Raw genomic sequence first — 20476 nt, 5'->3', positions numbered from 1 at the left:
GTAGTACTACTACTACTACTACTCTCTCTCTCTCTCTCTCTCTCTCTCTCTCTCTCTCTCTCTCTCGTGCTTTTAGTCAGTTTTCTATAACAATAGTCATTTTCTATTCAATTATGTTTTGTAGTCTTCTGTTACGGCGGGAGTGTTGTTCATTCAGTAATGGGGAGTTCGTAAAAGCCGGATTGGCTGAGTTGGAACAGTGGTGCTATGGGGCAAGCGAGGAAGTAAGAGCCATGCTACTCTCCTATGAATCTTTTTGTGCTGCGTTCTGATGTCTTGGTTTCTGAGCTTCAATTGTATTCTGCATAACTGAAATATTTGTCTACAGTATGCAGGCTCAGCTTGGGACGAGTTAAAGCATATCAGGCAGGCTGTTGGATTCCTTGTAAAATTCATGGCTTTGATCTTTCAATTGCAATATCTTGTTATCATTAGTATTGCAGAATTAGCTGACTTTATAAAATACCTTAACCATTCAGGTCATACATCAAAAGCCAAAGAAGACCTTGAATGAAATAACCAAAGAACTCTGTCCTGTGCTTAGCATACAGCAGTTGTACAGGATCAGTACAATGTACTGGGATGACAAATATGGCACACATAGTGTGTCTTCAGATGTAAGTTCAATTGGCGCAAGATTTAATAATCTATACCATCCATTATATAGTACTTTAGTTTCTTGCCTTTGTCCTTGGATTTTAGTTTTCCAGACCTGTTTCTGTACTTAAAAACATTTTAAATAAACTCTTCTGGGTTATATAGGTTATATCAAGCATGAGAGTCATGATGACCGAGGATTCCAACAATGCTGTAAGCAGCTCTTTCCTACTAGATGACGACTCAAGGTAATAATCCATGGTTCTGATTACAGAGTGATCACGTATTTAATAACTCAAGAATTTTTAATTTTAAAATTTTTTGTTGCTGCTAATTTATAATGAAATTTAAATCCAGCATACCATTCTCGGTGGACGACATCTCTAAGACAATGGAACAAGTAGATATAACCGACATTGAACCTCCACCGTTGATTCGTGAACACTCGGGATTTGGATTCTTACTCCCTCGCTTAGAGTGATGTTGATGGTCATAGTCTCTGATGTTACAAATCACATCATTATATCCGAAACGCAGAAGTACATCAATTGATGTGCTGAAACCTGTGCATACAGTCTCATCGTTTGTACTCATCCTTGTGAATAGTGCTTGTTTTATCAGCTCATGCCTTTGATCTTGGTTTGATCGATGGCTGGGCGAGTTCATTCTTTTCCCTCGAGTTTTATCAACAGGGAGGGTATTTCATATTTGTTAGTTAGGCATATCACAATTTATGTGATGAAATGCCTGGTTAAGGCATTGTTTGTTGGTGCCCAGTAGCTTCTTGTTTGTCGGGTTTAAAGGAAGGTCGTCTACTGGTTTTTGAGTGAAAGCATTTTGTTAGGTCGTTTATTTTGTGGTGGTTGTGGGAGTAATTTGTAATTAAGTGGTGTAATATTCTTTTTTTCTTTATTAAAAAAGTAGATAGAACCTCATGTATAACAACAACACAGGTCATATATTTATTGGACTTTGTTTTATGTTTTCTCTTGCATATTGAGTTTGTGAGATTTATTGAAAGGTTTGGTCTCTAACTTATCGTTTCCAGTTTCGTACAGAATTGATAGACCTTCATTTTGGTAAAGAGAGTTTTTGTAACAAGTCCTTCCAGGATGTAATAACACCTTTTACTCCTATGTAACTCCAGATTTTGAATATGAATGGATAAGAATTCCTGTTTAGGTCAGTCGGGAATCGGGATCCGATGCAGCGAGAGAATGTGTTTTTGTTTGTTTTTTGATGTGAATAGAAGATTATGGGATATTAGCTCATCTAATCAGTTTTGACATTACACCTTCAACCCTGAAGGAAAAGGAATTATCACAACTAAGAAACCACCGCCCATCCCTCGATTTGGATTTATCAAGAGATCGTGACAGATAGTTAGGTATCATAAATTTGCCCAAATTTGTTTCCCCCAACTTTGGTAACACATCAAAGGAGCGTAGTGACATATCAAAGGGTTCAAACTAAAGATTGAAGCTGGCATTGAACTGTCCAAATGATACCCAACCTATGTACTCAATTTATGCCACCGGCCACAAACAACTACTTTGGACCCCCTCGAGCAAGAGCTGTTATGTCAATTCCTGCTCTGTATTCAAGTGCTTGATTGGTGAGCTATGGGGCCTGCGACGCTTACTTAAATTGCCAAAAATGATGGTTATGGTAGCTGGATTTGGTCTGCTTCTGATTTGTTCCTAGATGCTCGTTTGGGTAACAGACTACATTTCAAGAGCTTTTGTTGATTCAATGCTAGTTACCAAACAACGAGATGGTTAAGGCTAGTCCTGAAAGAGATGTCTGTCGAGCGGCTCCGGTCCCCATTTCGAGTACCCGACAGTCTCCTGGCTTGCCTAATAGAGCTTCATACTTCATACTGTTACTGAATTTAAGTTGTTGCAATCATTTCCCGTACTGGATTATGTTTCATCAGTGACTTCCCTTTCACTTCAGACCACCTCAATTCCCCACCTAGCTTGCCCCAGTTCTTTAAATTTGACATAAAGCAATGATCCCATCCTCACAGCTCATTAGTATGTCGACCCAAGTTTCATACATTTCTACCTTAGAGAATAACCAAGCTTCTCCTTCTCACCCTGAGAAGGAGAACATTGCATACAAGAACATTTTATAGTAAAATACTAAAGAACCAAGAGATTTCAGGGCTACTCTGCTCATACAAAGCTTCTCTCAAATAGGTCAATTTCATAACTCAAGCACATATCTTGTACAATACCAACAATACATCAGAAATCCGAAATCCAAACTCCATATTTTGACAATGAGCTCCGAGATGTGACGCAAAAAAATAAGATCACAACCAGAAACCCATCGCCCGCAGTAAATTATACACACTCGTTGTATCATATCATCAAACCAACAATCCAAACCGTGCTCCAAAAGATGAACTAAAAAAACACTATCAGAGCCCTAGTTTGCTTGCCCTTCCCATATTTTCTTCACTAACATAGTAACATACCCTGTAGTCTGTACCATACTGTAACGTGTTAAATTGACTGTAAGTATGTGTGTGCAACCCAGTAAAAAATGGTAAATTTAACCCAGTAGTATTACTGCGGTAAATTTCTGATCAATTCATCTTCTTTTCTCTGAGAGAGTTAATCTTCTCGAGCCTCCACTCATCTCTAAGCCTGGCAATGAAGTTGTCAGCTTTCGTGTTAACGTCAGGGCTGGGGCAGAACACTGACGGCGACGCTCTACCAGCTCCGTCTCCACCGTCAGTTACGTTGACCGTCGATGTTGTCGTTGACTCTTCCTTGCCAGCTGGCAATGCATGATCAGCTACGACCTCCTCCGGTTCCGGCGACGCACTCCGGGAGCTCTGGGCGCTCCGTATCTTAACAAAGTCTCCCTTCACGAAAAATTTCATCGCCGGCATCTTGAACGGCGGCGGCGGCGGCGGGATAGGAATTAGCGGACTCTGGCAGCCGCTGTTCACATTGTCGACCTCGTAGGAGGTGCTTGGTTTCGTCGGCAACGGCGGCCGGCGCCGGGAGTGGGCTGACGGAGGTGGGCGCGGCGGGGTTGGCGGAGCCGGTGGCGGGAGAGTGCTCCGGGAACGAGTTTGATGTGTTCGTACTGAAACTTCCGGCAGCGGCGGCGGAGGTGGCGGTGCGGTTGGGACAGAATGTACCTTTTTAGTTTTGCTTCCTTTCTTGAATAGATTATGAAACACCGAGGAAGGCGGCGGCGGAGGTGGCGGAGGAGGCGGTTGCGACTGTTCCGGCGGTGGTTCCGTAGTGGCAGCAGTGTCGTAAATGTTTCGTGTAGCTTTCTGCTTCCTCTTTCTCTTTCTCTGATTGGACAGAACTGAGTTCCAAACCATGGCTATCTCCTTCTTTACGTTACTCTTCCTCCGTTCAAGCCTCCCGTGTTTCTGGTCCGATCTTACCCGCATTGGCGAAGGCGGAGCTACAGTACTCGGCGGCGGTGGTGGAGGCGGAGGCGTGGATCGTACTTCCTCAAACTTCACCTCCTCAACTTTTTCCTTGCTTCGACGTCCTACTGTTTCATACGTCCTTTGTTTCTCACGGCGCGGCGGAGGAGGCGGAGGTGGTGGAGGCGGCGTTGGAGAAGGTTGAAGTACGAAAGTATCGACCTTTATCTCCTTCACATCATCGGACGTGGTCTCTTTGTAGTGTCGGTGAGTTTTGTAGTTGCTGATTTCGAAGTCATCAAAGAAACGAAACTGAGACTTGGTATCGTCTAGAGTTTCCCACAAAGACTCAACTTGCCTCATATCAGGGTAGGAGCTTCTCCTCCTCAGCCTGCCGTCGCCGCTGACGTTTTCCGGCGTCTTAACCGGAGTTGTGTCGTACATCCTCGACGTTCTCTCCGAGTATCCAAACCATTGCTGCTGTGGAACATGAAGAACTGATGATTCTGATTGTGGAGATGAGGTGGTTCTATCAAGTAAAGGGTCGGAATTAGCATTGTGAATATGGACATGATGGTGGTCGGGATCAGGCAAGCCCTCGCCGGCGTCGTCGTGTTTTCGAGCGAAAACGCCGCAGAGGATAGCGAAGATGACGAGGAAGACGTTGAGGGAGTCCCAGCTTTTCTTGACGGAGACGGTGGGCTGGAGGATGTGGGAGGTGAGGGAGAGAAATGGAGGGATGGCGTAGATGAGGAAGAGTAAGATGACGGTGGGGAGGAGGATGATGAGGACCGGCGGAGAGAGGAGGGGGGAGGAGGAGGATCGGTGATGGCGAGGCATGGTGGTAGTTGTGGTGGTGGGTCGTGTTTCAGTGGTGGTGTGGTTGCATTTGTATAAAAGGGTTGGCGTTGGAGTTGGAGTTGGGGGGTTTGCTTGTGGAGAAAGAGAATGAGAAATAAACTCAGCCGGGAAAGGAGTTGGCTTTTTGGGAAGGACAGAGATACGAGTCTCACACAGAAATGAAATAATGTTTTTGGTTCTGGCTTATACGTTTGTTGTTTCTTGTTATTAAATTCCGTAACCTCTCTGTAACAACAAAGCTTGTAACATCGATCACAAACTTAACGTCACTAATAACATGATCTGTGATTTCATACAAGTATTCACTAGGGTTTGCATATTACATCCAAAAACATGAAAAACGGTATCGTTCGAACCTGAACTTGACATGTATAGTTAGTTTTAGTGTACATCGATATGAGTTTTATGAGAATCATTATGTAATCAGTTTATTATTTTCTTTCTCGATCGTAAACTTAACATGTTGTAGAGTATTATGGTTAGATGCACCTTGCACCCTTTATTGTTCTCTTTTATTCGTCATTATTGAATACTTGATTCTAAATAAATTATCAATCAGTTAATTGTTATTAAATATGTCGGTCGCAGTTCTTCTATTAGGTCCTATCAAATGCAAATTTTTGCGAAAACACCAACTCAATCATTCACACCAATAACATTCAATAGATGAATTATCTTAAAATGAAATACATTTTAAAACAATAAGATTTGAATTGGGGTGTGAATCACGTGGTTATGTCATTTACTTAAGAAGGAAACAAGTGGATTATGATAATCAAAACTCAATCATGCACTATGCATCAATACAAATAAAACGGTTTTGGTTTTATTATGTAGTTGATTGTTGAGTGTAATCCCTCAACCACAAAGTGGGTTTCTAATAAACAATAATGCAATGCCAAAATAGAAACAGTTTTGAAAACCTTCAAGTATGAGTCTTTTCGATCCAAATAATGATCCTCCAAAGATGCGTACATATATATACGAACACTTTTCAATTATTTTTCTAAGGCAAGCAACTCCATATTGCTTATTGCACGGGTAATCCTATACGACAGATCGAAAAGCCCTCGACCATTTTCATGTCATTCTTCTTCTTCTTCTTCTTCTTCTACTTCTTCTAAATTATTTGAATGATTGGAGCGTGGTTGCAATCATTGATTTCTATATCCTTTAGACCTTTACCATAAAACACAAACAATGTGCCTTTAGGTCACACTCTGTCAAAACCAGCATATTTAAAAAGACCCCAACCCCGTCTTTTATCATTTCTATTATTGCTTTACTATGTTGCTAGTATCCAATGGGTTTACTGTTGATTATGCATCTCCTTTTCTTTCTAATGTCTTCTTTTTTATCGGACTTCGTTTAAGCTTTTGAGGATATATAGTAATCGTCTAATGTCCGAGATTTTTTTTTGTTACAGGTATTTAGATTGGGGGGAGGCCGCCCATCAAGCTATGAACATTATGAACCGACTGAATATAGTCGAGAGAAACATTTGGTGCAAAATTTTCTAAGGGTGGTGTTGGGTTCAGAGTGTAAAGGCAACTTTGAACATGTGTTTACAAAGAGTTAACTTTTGAAATCAGATGAATGGCAACCCAGAATTTGAGAAAGTTATCAGATCGTGACAACAAATTAATAATAGTAGTTGACAAATATCACAGAGGGAGAAGCACCAAGACATGTTTGTGGGAAAAGCTATAATTTGAATCCTAGTGCTTTAGTTCATCCAAGTCCCACGCTTGTCCTTATGACTACAAATTCAAACAGTGATACTGATGTAGATGAAACTCATCAAAGAGAAAGCAAGGTCCCATGGCTGCAGGCTAAGCTAGCAACTTTTGATTTAAACAACTATGTATTCATTAACCAAATCCAAACGAGAATAGGAAATAGGAAATAGGAGTTCATTAACCACATCTAAATGGGAATAGGAAGCAAGAAATAGGAAATAGGAAATTTGACACATGATCAAGAACATGCTATAGCCCCGCTAGCTAGCTACATTTTAATTTCTTCTAATATATCAAACTTTAGAAATTAGATCAATTACTAAAGTCATTCTCTTTGGTGTCATGTTGCATACATCGGGCATACATCTCCCTTTTAAGTGTAGCATAATAAGTCATTAGTTTCTCATTGATGTCCATGTTATGTGACAATACTAATGATATGTGTGTGGTCAATTTAAATAAAACTTTCATGACTATTATTTTTTTGGACACCGAGAGTGGTTTTGATGATCCCGAAATCTTTTGGATCAACACTTGGTGAAATTTATTTTTGGGCGCATTAACCATAATTAATCTAAGCTAAAAGTTGGTTTTTATTAATTATCGCATCATGTTTGAATGGTTTGATAAAAACGGATCGGATTCCACGCACCAACGTGCACTTGCACCATTAATGTGTAAGTCCTCAAATCACCATATGTGAAGATGGAATGAAGATTAGAGACCTTAAATTCCTTCTTTTAAATTTCATTTTTGATCCGATCAAATTAAGCGCTCATAATAAGAGTACATCTTATTCGACCTCAGGTCCTCACCTCCTGTGTTGGAAACATTCATGACTATTTTTTTGGGTTTCAATTTTGTTAATGGTATTAAAATATATGCATGATAATACGACGTGAATGACTGGATCAAAATATTGAATATTAGTTGCTCGGTTCACTTGCACCTTACACCTTAGTGTGTCGAAGAATTTTCGTGCACGATATAGCATATGATGTTTGATATAGATTCATATGGGTAAATTCAAGAAATTTCATAATTAATTTTTTTTTGTTACAAACGGAGCCCAACCAAAACAAGCTTAATAATTTTTTTTGATTAATAAATTTTATTTTTGGGTAGCAAGAAATTGCTTTTTTTTTTTGTTTTGTTGTTTTTCTTTTTCGTTGAGATAGACAGCTAATCCTTTTTTTTTTTTTAGGAGAAGATCACAGCTAATCCGTTTGTAAAAAGGATTCCTATTCAACCACTACTTCTCCAACTCCTATTTCATGTCGGAGAAGTAGTGATTAACCCATGCAAATAGGAAACAGAAGGAGACCCTTTATATATAGGACGACTCTTTCCCAATTCATTCTACACTTGCCTCAACCTTTAGATTGCCTGAACCTTAAGATTTCTCACCGGCCTTTTGATTTCTCAGGATGATGATGATGAGAGGTAACAACCGTTCTTCTGGCCCTTCAAACTGTGTCAGGAGATCAAGTTCCTCATCTTCAAATTTCAAGGCATCTCGGCAGAAAGTTGCTCCCCCAAGAAAAAGAGATGCTTTCTCCACTCTCATGCAACAAGGTATTCAAAGGATCGACACCAAACAGCTTAGCAAAAAGCTAGAGGATACAGAAATCCCAGTGTCAGCAAAACGCGAGATCAAGCGTGAAATCGAAACAAGACAACATGATGAAGATGATGCTGCCGCCGCCGCTGCCGCTGCAGTGATTCTGGAACTAACACCTCAACGACCACCTAAACCTGCAAGAGCCTCTCCCTGGTTAATTGAAAAGTTGTATGACAAACGAGGACCGGAGCGAGCCAAAGCATTGGCCGGAGTAATTGAGCTACTGAACAAGAAGTTGGATCACGAAGACCTGAAAAAGAGATATGTTGTAGAGCTTCTCTACCGATGCTTATGTAGTGTGAAGAAAGGCTCCACCAAAGAGGTTCAGAATGCGTTGCAAGTGATTGGTTTGCTTTCAATCACCGTTGATTGTCAAGAAAAGATGGCTGAGATTTACAGGGAGTTTCTTGATGCAGCTTCCAGCAGTGCTTGTCTAAAGAAGGCTGGAACAAACACAACGAAGATGCTGGAATGCTTGGGAGTTGTCACCTTTTTTGGTGCAATTGGCGCAGAGGAGACTCAAAAGGGAATGAAGGTTATTTGGGACTTCTTGATGAGTTTCAAGTCTGAATCCGGTAGTGATGATGTGATCAACAGAAAGAAGCAGTCACATGAGATCCTAGTTGCTGCAATATATTCTTGGTGCTTTCTTCTTACTAGCACGGATGGATGGCGACTGAACCAAAATTGGAGAGGTGCAATTTCCTTCTTCATGGACATCTTGGACAATGATGAAGTATTAGTTCAAGGGGCAGCATGTGCGGCACTAGCATTGATTTTCGAGACTGATGCTCTTGACAAATTCTGGGACGGAGCAAATGATACAACCTTGCCATATTCGCAGTTGCGAGAAACACTCAGGGAGATGATTTTGAAGAAAGTGAGCAGTCTTAACATGAACACGAATGTTGTGGAGTACTTCAAGACTCTTCACTGCCCGATATCACGTCCAACTGTTTGTGAAAAAAAGCTGGAATTGACATCATGGTATCAGGTGATTCAGCTGGCATTTCTAAAGAGTTTTCTAGGGAAAGAATTTGAGAACTTCATGACCAAGGAAGAGAAACTGCAGAGCTTTTTTGAGGTCAATCCTAATAGCAATGACAATGTGGGTGAAGAACTCTTTGTGCCTACGATCGAAAAGATCACTGTAAATATGGTCATACCTGAAAGAAGAGATCCACAGACAATGACAGCGGAGCAAAGGAAGAAAGAAAGAGTTTTGAGGACTTCCATTCAGGGCAAGGCGAAGACACAACTAAGGACCAAACATAGGCTAATGTCAGAGGAATTGAACTGCTTTGATTAAAACCAATTAGTTAGCTTAGTTGATTTATGTCTTCTGTTTTGTCTGTACATTACTGAATTTATATTAAGAGCTATTGAGATCTCCAAATTTGCTCACTTGACCTCACTTTATTATGAGTTATTGAATAACGGATAACTCATCTTACATAATGACTATTAAGGACAATAATAATACTAAAATAAGTAATGAATTTATTCATTTTGGACTTTCCAATTCAATAATATATATTGTATTCTTTATAATTTTTCTTATGTATTTTAATTTCTTAATTTTTTTACATATATATTATTACCCATTTACATATTTGATAAGTGCTAAACTATGATTAATGTCGATCGTGTGACATAAATTTATATCATCATACATGTTGAAAAAATATACAAGCTAGGTGAAGTAATTTATATGAAAGAAAAAAAATCGTTTTAGAAAAATCAAATAATTATTGAAATAATCTATCATGAGTTACATAAAATAGAGAGAGAGAAAAAAAGAACTTACATAGAGAAAAAATGGTTATCGTGGATCGTTATTTAGCAGGTAAAATAGAAAATGAAAAGCTAATTCATGTTAGAACATTTTCTTGTTGAGTAAAAATAAGTTTTTGAAATACCTTGTGTTATTTGACTTTTAAGAGATTTACGTTCTTAAATTAAAGAATGAAATTTTAATTAAAACATTTACAGTGAATATAATGAGTAATTTTTTTTATATTTTAGACATAATGAGTTTTTGATGATCGATAAAGAAAAAAAAGAATGGGAGGTCTAATGAGTGAATAAGAGGTGTAATGAGACATATATTGAAATATATGTGAATAATATAAACAAGGTTATTTTAGAAATTTGAATGGAGGTCTAGTGAGCAAATGCTTGTATTTAAAAGTAAAATGGAGATGCGGAGAGCATGAGAGGTATATTGAGCAAATTTGAAAGTCTCAATAGCCACACTCTTATATTAATTGATGATATCTTTTGATTTCCTTAATGAGATCTTTCCTTCTCAATTTCGGGGACCAATTTGCAATTTCACTCTTAATTTGTTGAACTTTCAAGGACTCTAACTCGTATAATAGTGAAGCCAAATTATATGGCGTGCGGTGTGCCCAAATCTTAGGTTGATATGCATGTTAGTTGGCTCTGGTAAAGAGAGCTGGAAGTGCATGCTGCGGCTGCAGTAGTACAACAGAGTCACACACCATGGATGTAGCTAGCAACAAACCATGTACTAGCAAACAACTCACACTAAGAACATGCTGTTTTTTTTGTAATCCAAAACTCTTCTACATAACAGACCATTTAGAGTAGCCTAAACCTCAGTGTCGAAATATCAGTCTATAACTCATTCCATCTCCTCAATTATCATTCACTCTCTCATCTCTCTTGTTTAACTAGCTTGTAAGTTCTGAAGTTTCTCATCTTTCCCTGTTTAGTTTTAATCTTGAGAACCACACGGGAAAAGACGAGAAAATAAAATCAAGATCAGATTTTGTATCTTTATGCTCCAAGGAAGAGATCCATATTGAAGTCCTCCAAACTCTCTCTTTCTTTCTTTTTCTTTCTTTCTTTCTTCACATTTCACAAGAAAGGAAAACAAGGAAAGAGAGAAAGAGAGAGTTTGGATGAGATCTAATTTGGACAAGGCTAAAACTTAAGACTCAACCTAGTGCAATGCACTGACTGTTGCTAGAGGAATTAAATGTTTCAAAGCTCACTGTTCAACAATCATAATTCCTCTGGTAACATCAGACGCATGTGTCCCAGACTCATGTTTCACTTTTCTTATAGTATTTTTAGGCTATTAGGCACTGATATAATCAGTCACCATGAACGGGAAAAAGGGTAGTATTTACAGTACAGCAGGTTAAGGGACTTTTAGTCGGGCAGGGTAGGTTGAACACCCTTACTTTTGGCTTCATAACATCACATCGGTTAGTCTCTGGTCTTTCTTCGTTCATTAACATCATATTGACTCTCTGGAGTTCCATCTACAGTGAAGCATTAGTACTCTGTCTAACCTAGCTAGTTCACATTGCTGAAAAAACATACATATTGCACATTACAACGCATACAAAAAGGCTTTCCTTCTTCATTACTTCTGTTGCTACAGTTAAAAGAACTAATATATGTCGTATGATGCAACCATAGCTATTTGACTTAGGCTGGCCTGTGAGTGTGAGACATCTCCTAGATTCCCCAAAGTCTTTAAATCCATAATGTCCTTATAATCTAGTAACCTAAGTCTGCATCTCCTCCAACGACCTAAAATGAAGAATGTTGTATGAAGTTACCTTCCCCCACCCAGTCACCCACAACAGCTCACCCTACTAACTCGAGCAGGTGGTTATTCCACCTCATGCAGTGGAATATGAAATTCAAAGGAAGTGACCATCATATACTACACCGTATGCTATGAATGTAAAAAGAATAACTGCATTCAATTCTATGCTTAACTAAAACTTGCCTAACTTTATTTGTATTCTTTTGCTCTAAGAGCAAACTGAACTCTCTGGAGTTCCAGCCAAAGCCAGCATGGAATAACCATACATGGAAAAAACACCATACATATTGCACATCACGACACAGAGCAGAAGACTTTCCTTCTGGATACTTCTGTTGCCTCATGGAACAAGAAAAATGAATGCTACAGATATGCTTATGAATCAGAGTCCCAATAGAATCAAAGGTATGAACAAAAAGAAGATAAAGGAAATAAATAAACAAAACACACAATTTGACTGATATTGTAATCCGTCGCAACATTTACTCGTACTATATTCATAGCTGTTCATGACAATGAAGCATCAACTTCCTAGCTGTTTCATTACAATCAAATATCATACTCCTAGCTGTTTCGTCACTACGGAATTAAGAGTCTATGTCCCTCTTCCTCAATATGGCTCCACAATCCATCTTCAATTTATACCCAAAACATTGCTAGCCAGTAGCTAATAAAAGTACTGAAGTTGTTAGATATATCCTACTATAAGCGATATACTACTTTCATATATAAACTGCAATTTGCCAAATCAGAGCAAAGCTAACTGTTCTAATCCATCACTCAAATCTATTAGTCTTTACGAGCTAAGAGTTATACCATTATGCATTTCCAGCTTCCACATTGCGAGCAAAATCCATGGCGTCACCTAGGGTTTTGGGCCGAAACGACTCCACCTTCCGCCGTATCTCCTCCTTCAGTCCACCAACAAAATGCCTCATCAACTCCTCATCGCTCCACTCCGGCGACGGATCCCCAGCTCCGGCAGCCACCCTCAGAAACTCCACCTCATACTCCTTCACCGACCTCTTCTGCTCCAGATTGCACACGGCGGCGATGAGCGACTCCGGCCGGAAAAACCTCAGAAACTCGTACCGGAAACTCGACCACGGCGCCGTCGCCGGGTACCGCGACTCGTACCAGCACATCCAGGGGCTCGCGTCGCCGCGCAGGCGAGTGGCGGCGATCTTGACTCGGTCGGCGGCGGGGATGCCGAGGTAGGCGAAGTGGCGCTCGGTGGCGGTGAGCCAGTCGACGGCGTTGTCGTTGCCGGCGCGGCCGTGGAAAACCGGTAGAGTCTCGAGAGCGATGAGGTTGTGGAGATGAGACTGGGAGATCTGAAGCTCGTGGATCTGAGACTCCAGTTGCTCGATGGAGGTCTTCGATTTGGCTTCGCCGGAATCGGAATTGGAATTTGAAATGGAATTGGAATTGGAATTGGAATCCAAGCAGCTCTTCACTTCTGGTGAGGTGGAAATGGACTGAGTCTTCTTTCTTCTTCCCATTTTTGACGACGGAGCCCTAGGATTTAAGGGACACTGGGATTTGCGGGGGGTGGTTTTATAGGGGTGGAGTACTGGAGTTTCCCGCATTTTAAGAATTTGCTACGAAGTCCCTTATTTTGAATGGTTTTCTTTTTGGACCCCCAACCTTTTGATATTTATTTTGGAGAGGAAGTGTGAAATATATGCTTATTCAAAAATATAAGTTCAATTAAATATTTATATATACAGTCTTTATCCAGAACGATCTTCGCTCTGAAATTAAAATGTGAAGTTCCTTATTTGACACACTTTTCGGTTATCTTTCCACATCTCCACCGTTCAACTTGTAATACATACCATTCAACTTGTAATACATATCGCATATATCACTTATACAAAGTTTATCCTTATTCCTATTCCCTGTTCTCCTATTTGGATTTGTGAAAGGTAATTCTAGACAAACCGTCATCCCAAAGCATGGACTTGGTTTAGATGTTTTGTGCTATATTGGGCTTCTGTTGGGCCGAAATGGGTACACAAACACAAAAACCCTAGTGTTCCAGTAAATGCCTTGAACCCCAGAGACAGAGGTCGTCGGCTCGTCGCTCTCTTCTTTCTGGGTCTGTAAAATCTGTACATACAGAATCAGAAATGGTGTGGTTTCAATGCGAGGACTGTGGAGACAATCTGAAGAAACCCAAGTTGCCCCACCACTTCAACACCTGCTCTGCTGGCAAGGTATCGCATAACATTCATCTTTCAGCTTATCCTTGTGGTTCTTACTCATTCACTTTGGATTGGTGACTCTGTTTGATGTTGATATTTACAGCTATCATGCATCGATTGTGGTGAGATGTTTAGCAGAGAAACCGTTCAGGGTCACACCCAGTGTATTACTGAAACGGTGAGTCTCTTATAGTCTGCCTATGTATAAGTTTTGGTTGGTTAATTTTGGGCTGGTAATCATTTATGCATTGGGTTACTGAAAATATGCATTGTATAGTTAGTTTATGTTGGTAATGAGCTTTGGTTTGTGGCTGGTTTGTGGTTTATTTCTGGGTTTGTGTTTTACAGGAAAAATATGGTCCAAAGGGGCAAGTGAAAGCATCGAATGGGGGAGCCAAGCCCAAGAAGGATTCGAAGCAGCCAGCTGATTTAGATATTACTGTTGGGTTATCTGAGCGCCCGCCGTGGTTTTGTAGGTATATCACTTACTGATTGTTATTGGTAGTGTTCTTCAGGCGTGGAATTGATCTGTTTATGTGAATTTACCATGGTTGTTCATAATGTGTATTGTTAAACTGTTCGATGCATTTGTGGTGCTAAATTCTGCGTAATGCATCATCAATTTTGATATTGATACCAACTAAGTAGATATGATATGTATGAGATATTATACTGTAATCAGTTTTGTGATTGGGAACTGATCATATTCTTTTGGACAATCTCTGGTGTGCAGTCTTTGCAACACTAATGCGACCAGTAGGCAGTCACTGATGCTCCATGCTGAAGGAAAGAAGCACAGGGGAAAAGCTCGAGCTATTCATGCTGCCAAGCAAAAGGCTATGCAGCCGGAAGAGTCTGCTCCAGATACAAAACCCCAACCTGAGGAAACTCCAAAAGGAACAGAAGAACCTGCATTGCAGGAAGCATCAGGAATTGATGCTGTTGATAAAAGTTCTGAAGCAGAGAATGGGAAGCTGTCAAAGAAAAAGAGAAAGCTAGAAGAGTCCAAGAATGATGAATCGAGAAAAAAGACCAAGGATGCTACATCTGGGGAAGTGGGCAATGAGAAAGTGATTCAGAACGGGAAAGCAGAAACAAATGGAAAAGAGACCAAGTTGAAGAAAGATAAGGAAGATGATGAGACAAAAATTAAGTGGAAGAAGTTGATTACATCAACCTTAAAATCGGTAAGTATTCTGGATAATATAAATCTCACTAATTCGGGCAGTGCTTTATGCACACATTTCAAGAACTTGTAGAAAAAGAATAATACAGCACCTTTTAGGATATTAACTTTGTGGGATGAGAAGAATTTTCATTCTGCAGGATGGAAATCATGATAAAGAAAATGCAGCTGTTTTGTTTTCTGTATTATACGATTGTCCGTTTTTAAGTGCATACGTAATTGACATTTTGCATTGAATGGTACAGAAAGACGGAGTTCTGAAGATGAGAAAACTGAAAAAACTTGTTCTAGATGCTATTGCGGAATCTGGCATAACAGAAGATGAAGAAAGCCTGAGTACAAATTTTGAGGAAAAGGTTAATCCACTAACCCTTTTGGTCATTTTTATTGTTTGTGTGAATATTGATTTCACCTTAAAAGTAATTTTGATACATTGTTTTTGTTTGGTAACAGATCAATTCAAGTTCCAGATTTAGAGTTGAGAACAAGTATGTTCACTTGGTGGTGAAAGATTAAACTACAGTTGGTATCGGTGCAACTGAGAGTTGTAGCATGATGTTGCATTGCTCGCCTTCTATTGCCATTTAAATCCAAAATGAAATCCAGATGGTCAGCTGGTCCTCTTGTTGTATGCAGAGTTAGGAGTCTAGGATTTGGAGGAGATTATGTTATCTCGGACATTTTATCTGTTTAACAAGTTTTCAGAAGGAATGTCAGTGTCATTGTTGTATTCTCATATTCAGAATAGTCTCATAACAGAACATCCATTCTTTAACTGCCTTTTTGGAGGTCTTCCTCTTTGGTAACGAAGGTTTCTTGTTTGTCATCATAGGTCTTTGCAAGCTAAAATGACAGCTAGCATGGGATATGTTAAAGTATCAAACTTCATTTTTGGTTAGGGCTCTGAAAATATTTTAGTCTGGTAATGACTTGAAAACTAGTTTAAGATGCTGGTCGAGGCCTGATGGTTTTAGGTTACTTGCAAGGTAGAAATGCATATATTCCAACAATCCAACTACACCTTGAAGTCACGTCTATAATCGGCCTTGATGCAAGTCACGTCTATAAAGATTAGATGTATTATCATAACCTAACAAACAAGAAAACTCATGCCTTAATTTTGGTTGGCAATATGTGTTGTGGCCCTGGTCTTGGTACTGATAGCTACGGCTATACCCATATGAACTAAAACTGATACAATCCCAGATGCTCGGTATGCATATTAGAATGCTGTACTATGAAAGATCGGAAATGAGTTTAAAGATGGTATGTATTCAGCAGAACCAACTCAATTCCTGGAGAACAGCAAATTGAACAAAAGGCCTGGACTTTCCCACAGCTCTATATTACCACTATAAAATTCTGTGTAATTACAATGTTTATAAACATAGTTTCTCTTCATCCACTTGATAAAACAAAAAGAAAATATGAATATGGTTGATCCATATGAAGAATAGACATCTGAAGAATTGCCAAGTAAGAGTATATCTGTTCTCCAGTTTCTTTTTCCTTCCTTTCTATGCAAAAGTTTTAGCCTCCATGTCTATACACTCCTTTCCAATCCAACAATGCTTTCTAAATGCTTGCCAAGACCTCCGAAGACACTTTGAATTGTATTACGCAAGGCTAGAATATCAGAAACAGTAGTATGACCACCAACACAACAGAACAAACCAGTGCCTGCAAACCAAAAATCAATTGCACAGTTATGCTAATTACATCAAGAGGTTAAATGTAAATATCTACATATAAAAAGAGAATTACACAAATTGCAGAGGCTGCGAGTCCAGCTCGCTCCCTAGGATCTTTGCGATAGTAATTTCCAAAGTAGAGAACCGTAGCATAGTACCACATCAATGGGAAGGCAAAGCCTAAAAGAAATCTGCAATGCAAGAAATAACAATGAGACAAGGAGAAACGGAGAAATAAATCAGGGATAAGGAGTTAAAGACACTCACGAAAACCATCCTATCCCACAGCCAAAGCATGGAAGCTGTTTCTCGTATATTCCTGATGGGAAGTCCTCTGCATCTTTAATAAGGGTGTATCTTCCTTTTTCAGGATCCACATCTGTTGCTTGCCCTACCATCACAATAATACCTCTCACTTGTCTGGATAAACACTTGATAATAAAAGATCCAAATTCTATAAAGATCTTGTGTACCCATATAAATAGAAGCTATATATATGCATATTTTTCCAAATCAGATTCTTGAGCTTTGTTTAGATCCAACTGCTTGCATGTCTAATAATGGGGATAACACAAACATCAATTAAAGCATGCCAACTATTACATTGAAATCCAAACATATAGATCTGTATCCCTCTATTAGTGTGAACAACTTGATTAAGCTCTTGACATGTACAAATATACAATATGAAAGCAAAATGTCATTTCTTGGTTATACTAAATTCCAGTTGCAATTTGTCAAAGACTCAAGAGGTAGAGACATAAACATGAGAGGAAGAGTGACATTTGTCAATTGCCCTCCAAAAGATTCCATACATGATATGCATACCTTTAAAAACTGAATAATATCGAGCTGATGGTCTCAAAAGTTGCTTTTCAGAGGATGATCTCACTAACTCAACGTCGGTTCTCAAATCTTCTGACGAACCTTCTGCAACAGCAATAAATTCTGAATCAGAGTTAGTTCATAGATGAATCTATGAGACTTACTATGTTAGTTCAAATATTATATAGTGCTGTGTAATGAAAAGAAGTTTGAGTACTTTGATCCATATTTGCTAGAGCTGATGAACTTGAAGATTCAAAAGTGCCGACTTTCTTTGCCACACCTCAATATACCTGTTCCAAAGAATATAATTTCACTTCAGGATCATGATATGAGAGAAACCATTCATCTTTACCAAACTTGCAGATTGGCCAGAAACAAAGACGCGAAGAACGAAGCTTAAAACTATCACTTTGCAATTCTTTAAGGCTTAACAACCCCTCGACTTACTATGTCAGAAACTATTCAAAATCAAACGCACACTGCAGATAAATTCAGTTGCATTGCTATGATGAAGAAATTAACACAACTCATGAATGGGGAATCAGAATCCTAATTCTTGGTTCCTCAAAAAGTTGATCAATCCAATAAATTATTGGGTCCTCAAAAAGTTTCATTCTTTAAATTCTACATGTATCCATCTCTGCATTAAAAAACCTTCCCACAATTCCAAATCAAACCACAACTTAGACCATTCACAGCACAATCCCAATTCAGTTCAGAAATCATTCAAACAAGCTTACAACAGCAAAACAAAACAACAGCAAGACAAATTCTTGAAAACCCATCGAGAACTAACCAAAACTTATCCAAAAGCACCAATCTTTATCCACATTCCACAAATCCCAGAACAAAGAAATCATGGAACAACATGAATTACATACAAAACAAATAAAAGAAAAGGAGGAAAATTTACCTGGGATTTGAGAATTCTAAAGAGCTGTGTACAGAGATCGAAGTAGAAGACGCAAAAAGAAAGCGTCTTTTTCGGGGTATTTGAGAGGGGTCTTCTACATGTCAAGCAAAGGCTTCCTTCAACATTAAACCACTGAGAGCTCAACCAAATTGACTCCCCTTCTTGTCTGTCTCTCTCTCTCTTTATGAGAAAAACAAAACTAAATGAAATAAATATATGAATTTATAACATACTTATTTGGTATTTTTGTATTATTTCGCTTTGTTGAATAATTAATTATTTTCGGTTGTTGTTAAAATTATTTGCAGAATGGTAGGTGGAGCAATCATCAAATGTGATTGGTTGATGTATACGAAAAGACATTTAAGCCCTTTGTTTGACTCTTGTTTTTCTACAGAGCTCTGGGTTCTTATTGGTGAGTGACTTAGCCGCCCTGTGCCGGCAATTTAACTACAAATTATTAATACTTATAAAAACAAACATGAACTAGGTATCAAATCCGTTGTAGTCTAGTTGGTCAGGATATTCGGCTCTCACCCGAAAGACCCGGGTTCAAGTCCCGGCAACGGAAATCTTTTTCATTTTTGTTTCACTTTTTTTCTTTCTTTCTTTTTTCTCTCTCATTTTGGGCATTCTTTCTTTTTGGAATATCAGGGATCCACCTATATGAATCCATGATCACTTTCATTGAGTTCATTTGTGTATAAGATATGAAGAACACCCTTTTTTTATAATTTATTTTTCTGGTAATAGATGTTTTCAAGACATTTCAACCACTATAGCTATATCTGTGCATGCTTTTCCCTACCGATTGCTAAGAAAGCATTACTGTATTAGTAGTAGTAAGCTTGAATCAATGGGGAAAGTAGAGTGCCAATTTGGGCAACGGTGGGTGGCCTGGGTTTTGGTTTTGGTTGGTGTTGGTGTTGCATGTAATTGAAAGTAATGCATGAGATCATTAGGCAACTCTTAACCTTCATTATGCTTTTATGATAGATAGATTAACAAACTCATGGAATTGCATTAAAGCTCTAACTGCAAACTTTCTCATCTTAAAGCAAGGCTTTTGTAATCCTTCAAGTTACTTAACTTGCAAGGTAGCTTAAGCTGTTCATCACTTCAAGTTCTGGAGCTTGCAACTTAATAGTTGGTGATCTAATCTAGAGGATCAAGTTGTATAAGCATATAACTTTAAGTCTATATAGATGATTGGCAAGATTGAACTTGATTGTGTTTCACCTCAATTGTAATCATATCTACTAGAACATCATTTCTAAGCTCATATTTGTGATAATCAACCAAATTCCAACCTCATGTTTGTGATCATCATTTCTAACCTCAATTGTGAATTAAAATATGGTAGCGAAAATCTTTATCATTGTAAAAAACCATTTACTTGTTTGATATAGTACTTGAATGACTAAATGTCAATTTAAAGTGATTATGAGTGACAATTAGATCTCAATCGTCAGATTCACTTGTCCATCGTAGCTGCTCCAAACCTATGTCTTAATATTGGGGTAGACAGTCACAACATGCATGCTGTCCTTGGGTTTTAATCTACAATGGGCCATGTAGAATTGTAGAGCAAGCAATCTAGGCCCATATATGTACCTCTCATCTTGCTCACTATTCCATAGACCAGGTCTCTCTAGAACGCCACGTTCAACACTAATTCCTCAACGCTACTGCTCTACCAAACACAGTCGGTCAATTACAGACGGACAAAACCCACTGCAACACAGAGCCACGTATCCCAGTCCCACCTATACTTTCGACTACGTTTTCCTCTCCCTTTATATATATATATATATATATATATATATATATATATATATATATATATA

At 38.8% G+C, this 20476-nt stretch overlaps 5 protein-coding genes and 1 non-coding gene across 7 annotated transcripts in view; 4 read left to right on the top strand and 2 right to left on the bottom strand.

Moving 5' to 3' along the window:
- Positions 1-1591, top strand: part of LOC101308904 (unconventional myosin-Vb-like) — an 11954-nt gene extending 10363 nt beyond the window's left edge. Inside the window, exons 34-38 of the mRNA XM_004287548.1 lie at positions 125-224; positions 329-385; positions 480-617; positions 763-845; positions 955-1591. Coding sequence (XP_004287596.1) covers positions 125-224; positions 329-385; positions 480-617; positions 763-845; positions 955-1078 — 502 coding nt within the window. The 3' untranslated portion in view covers positions 1079-1591. The remainder of the gene's footprint in view (positions 1-124; positions 225-328; positions 386-479; positions 618-762; positions 846-954) is intronic.
- Positions 1592-3190: 1599 nt separating this feature from the next.
- Positions 3191-5004, bottom strand: LOC101306381. Its single transcript, XM_004288917.1, has one exon. The coding sequence runs from the start codon at positions 4835-4837 to the stop codon at positions 3191-3193; it is 1647 nt and encodes a 548-aa protein (XP_004288965.1). The 5' UTR covers positions 4838-5004.
- Positions 5005-8600: 3596 nt separating this feature from the next.
- LOC101306090 lies at positions 8601-9527 on the top strand. The gene has a single exon (XM_004288916.1). The coding sequence runs from the start codon at positions 8601-8603 to the stop codon at positions 9525-9527; it is 927 nt and encodes a 308-aa protein (XP_004288964.1).
- Positions 9528-13819: 4292 nt separating this feature from the next.
- LOC101308608 lies at positions 13820-16018 on the top strand. The gene is made up of 6 exons (XM_004287547.1): positions 13820-14023; positions 14115-14189; positions 14360-14487; positions 14745-15198; positions 15443-15553; positions 15651-16018. Exons 1-6 carry the CDS (start codon positions 13937-13939, stop codon positions 15711-15713), a joined length of 918 nt encoding a protein of 305 aa, XP_004287595.1. The 5' UTR covers positions 13820-13936; the 3' UTR covers positions 15714-16018.
- Positions 16019-16453: 435 nt separating this feature from the next.
- On the bottom strand, positions 16454-18818 carry LOC101308119 (60S ribosomal protein L18a-1-like). 2 transcript variants are annotated; one of them, XM_004287546.1, is made up of 6 exons: positions 18630-18818; positions 17931-18006; positions 17717-17818; positions 17156-17279; positions 16962-17079; positions 16454-16877 (listed from the first exon to the last, which is right to left on the bottom strand). In XM_004287546.1, exons 2-6 carry the CDS (start codon positions 17938-17940, stop codon positions 16824-16826), a joined length of 408 nt encoding a protein of 135 aa, XP_004287594.1. In that variant the 5' UTR covers positions 17941-18006; positions 18630-18818; the 3' UTR covers positions 16454-16823. The 2 variants fall into 2 exon arrangements, with proteins under 2 accessions (XP_004287594.1, XP_004287593.1); XM_004287545.1 differs by having other exon boundaries at positions 17717-17836; positions 18630-18809.
- Positions 18819-19127: 309 nt separating this feature from the next.
- On the top strand, positions 19128-19200 carry TRNAE-CUC. The gene has a single exon. It is a non-coding gene; the product is annotated as a tRNA-Glu (tRNA).
- The last annotated feature ends 1276 nt before the right edge of the window (positions 19201-20476 follow it).

Source organism: Fragaria vesca, linkage group LG1, assembly GCF_000184155.1.
Source record: "Fragaria vesca subsp. vesca linkage group LG1, FraVesHawaii_1.0, whole genome shotgun sequence".
In the NCBI taxonomy this organism is placed as follows: Eukaryota; Viridiplantae; Streptophyta; class Magnoliopsida; order Rosales; family Rosaceae; genus Fragaria; species Fragaria vesca.
The sequence above is the reverse complement of the archived record's forward strand: the minus strand, read 5'-3'. Positions and strand labels throughout refer to the sequence as shown.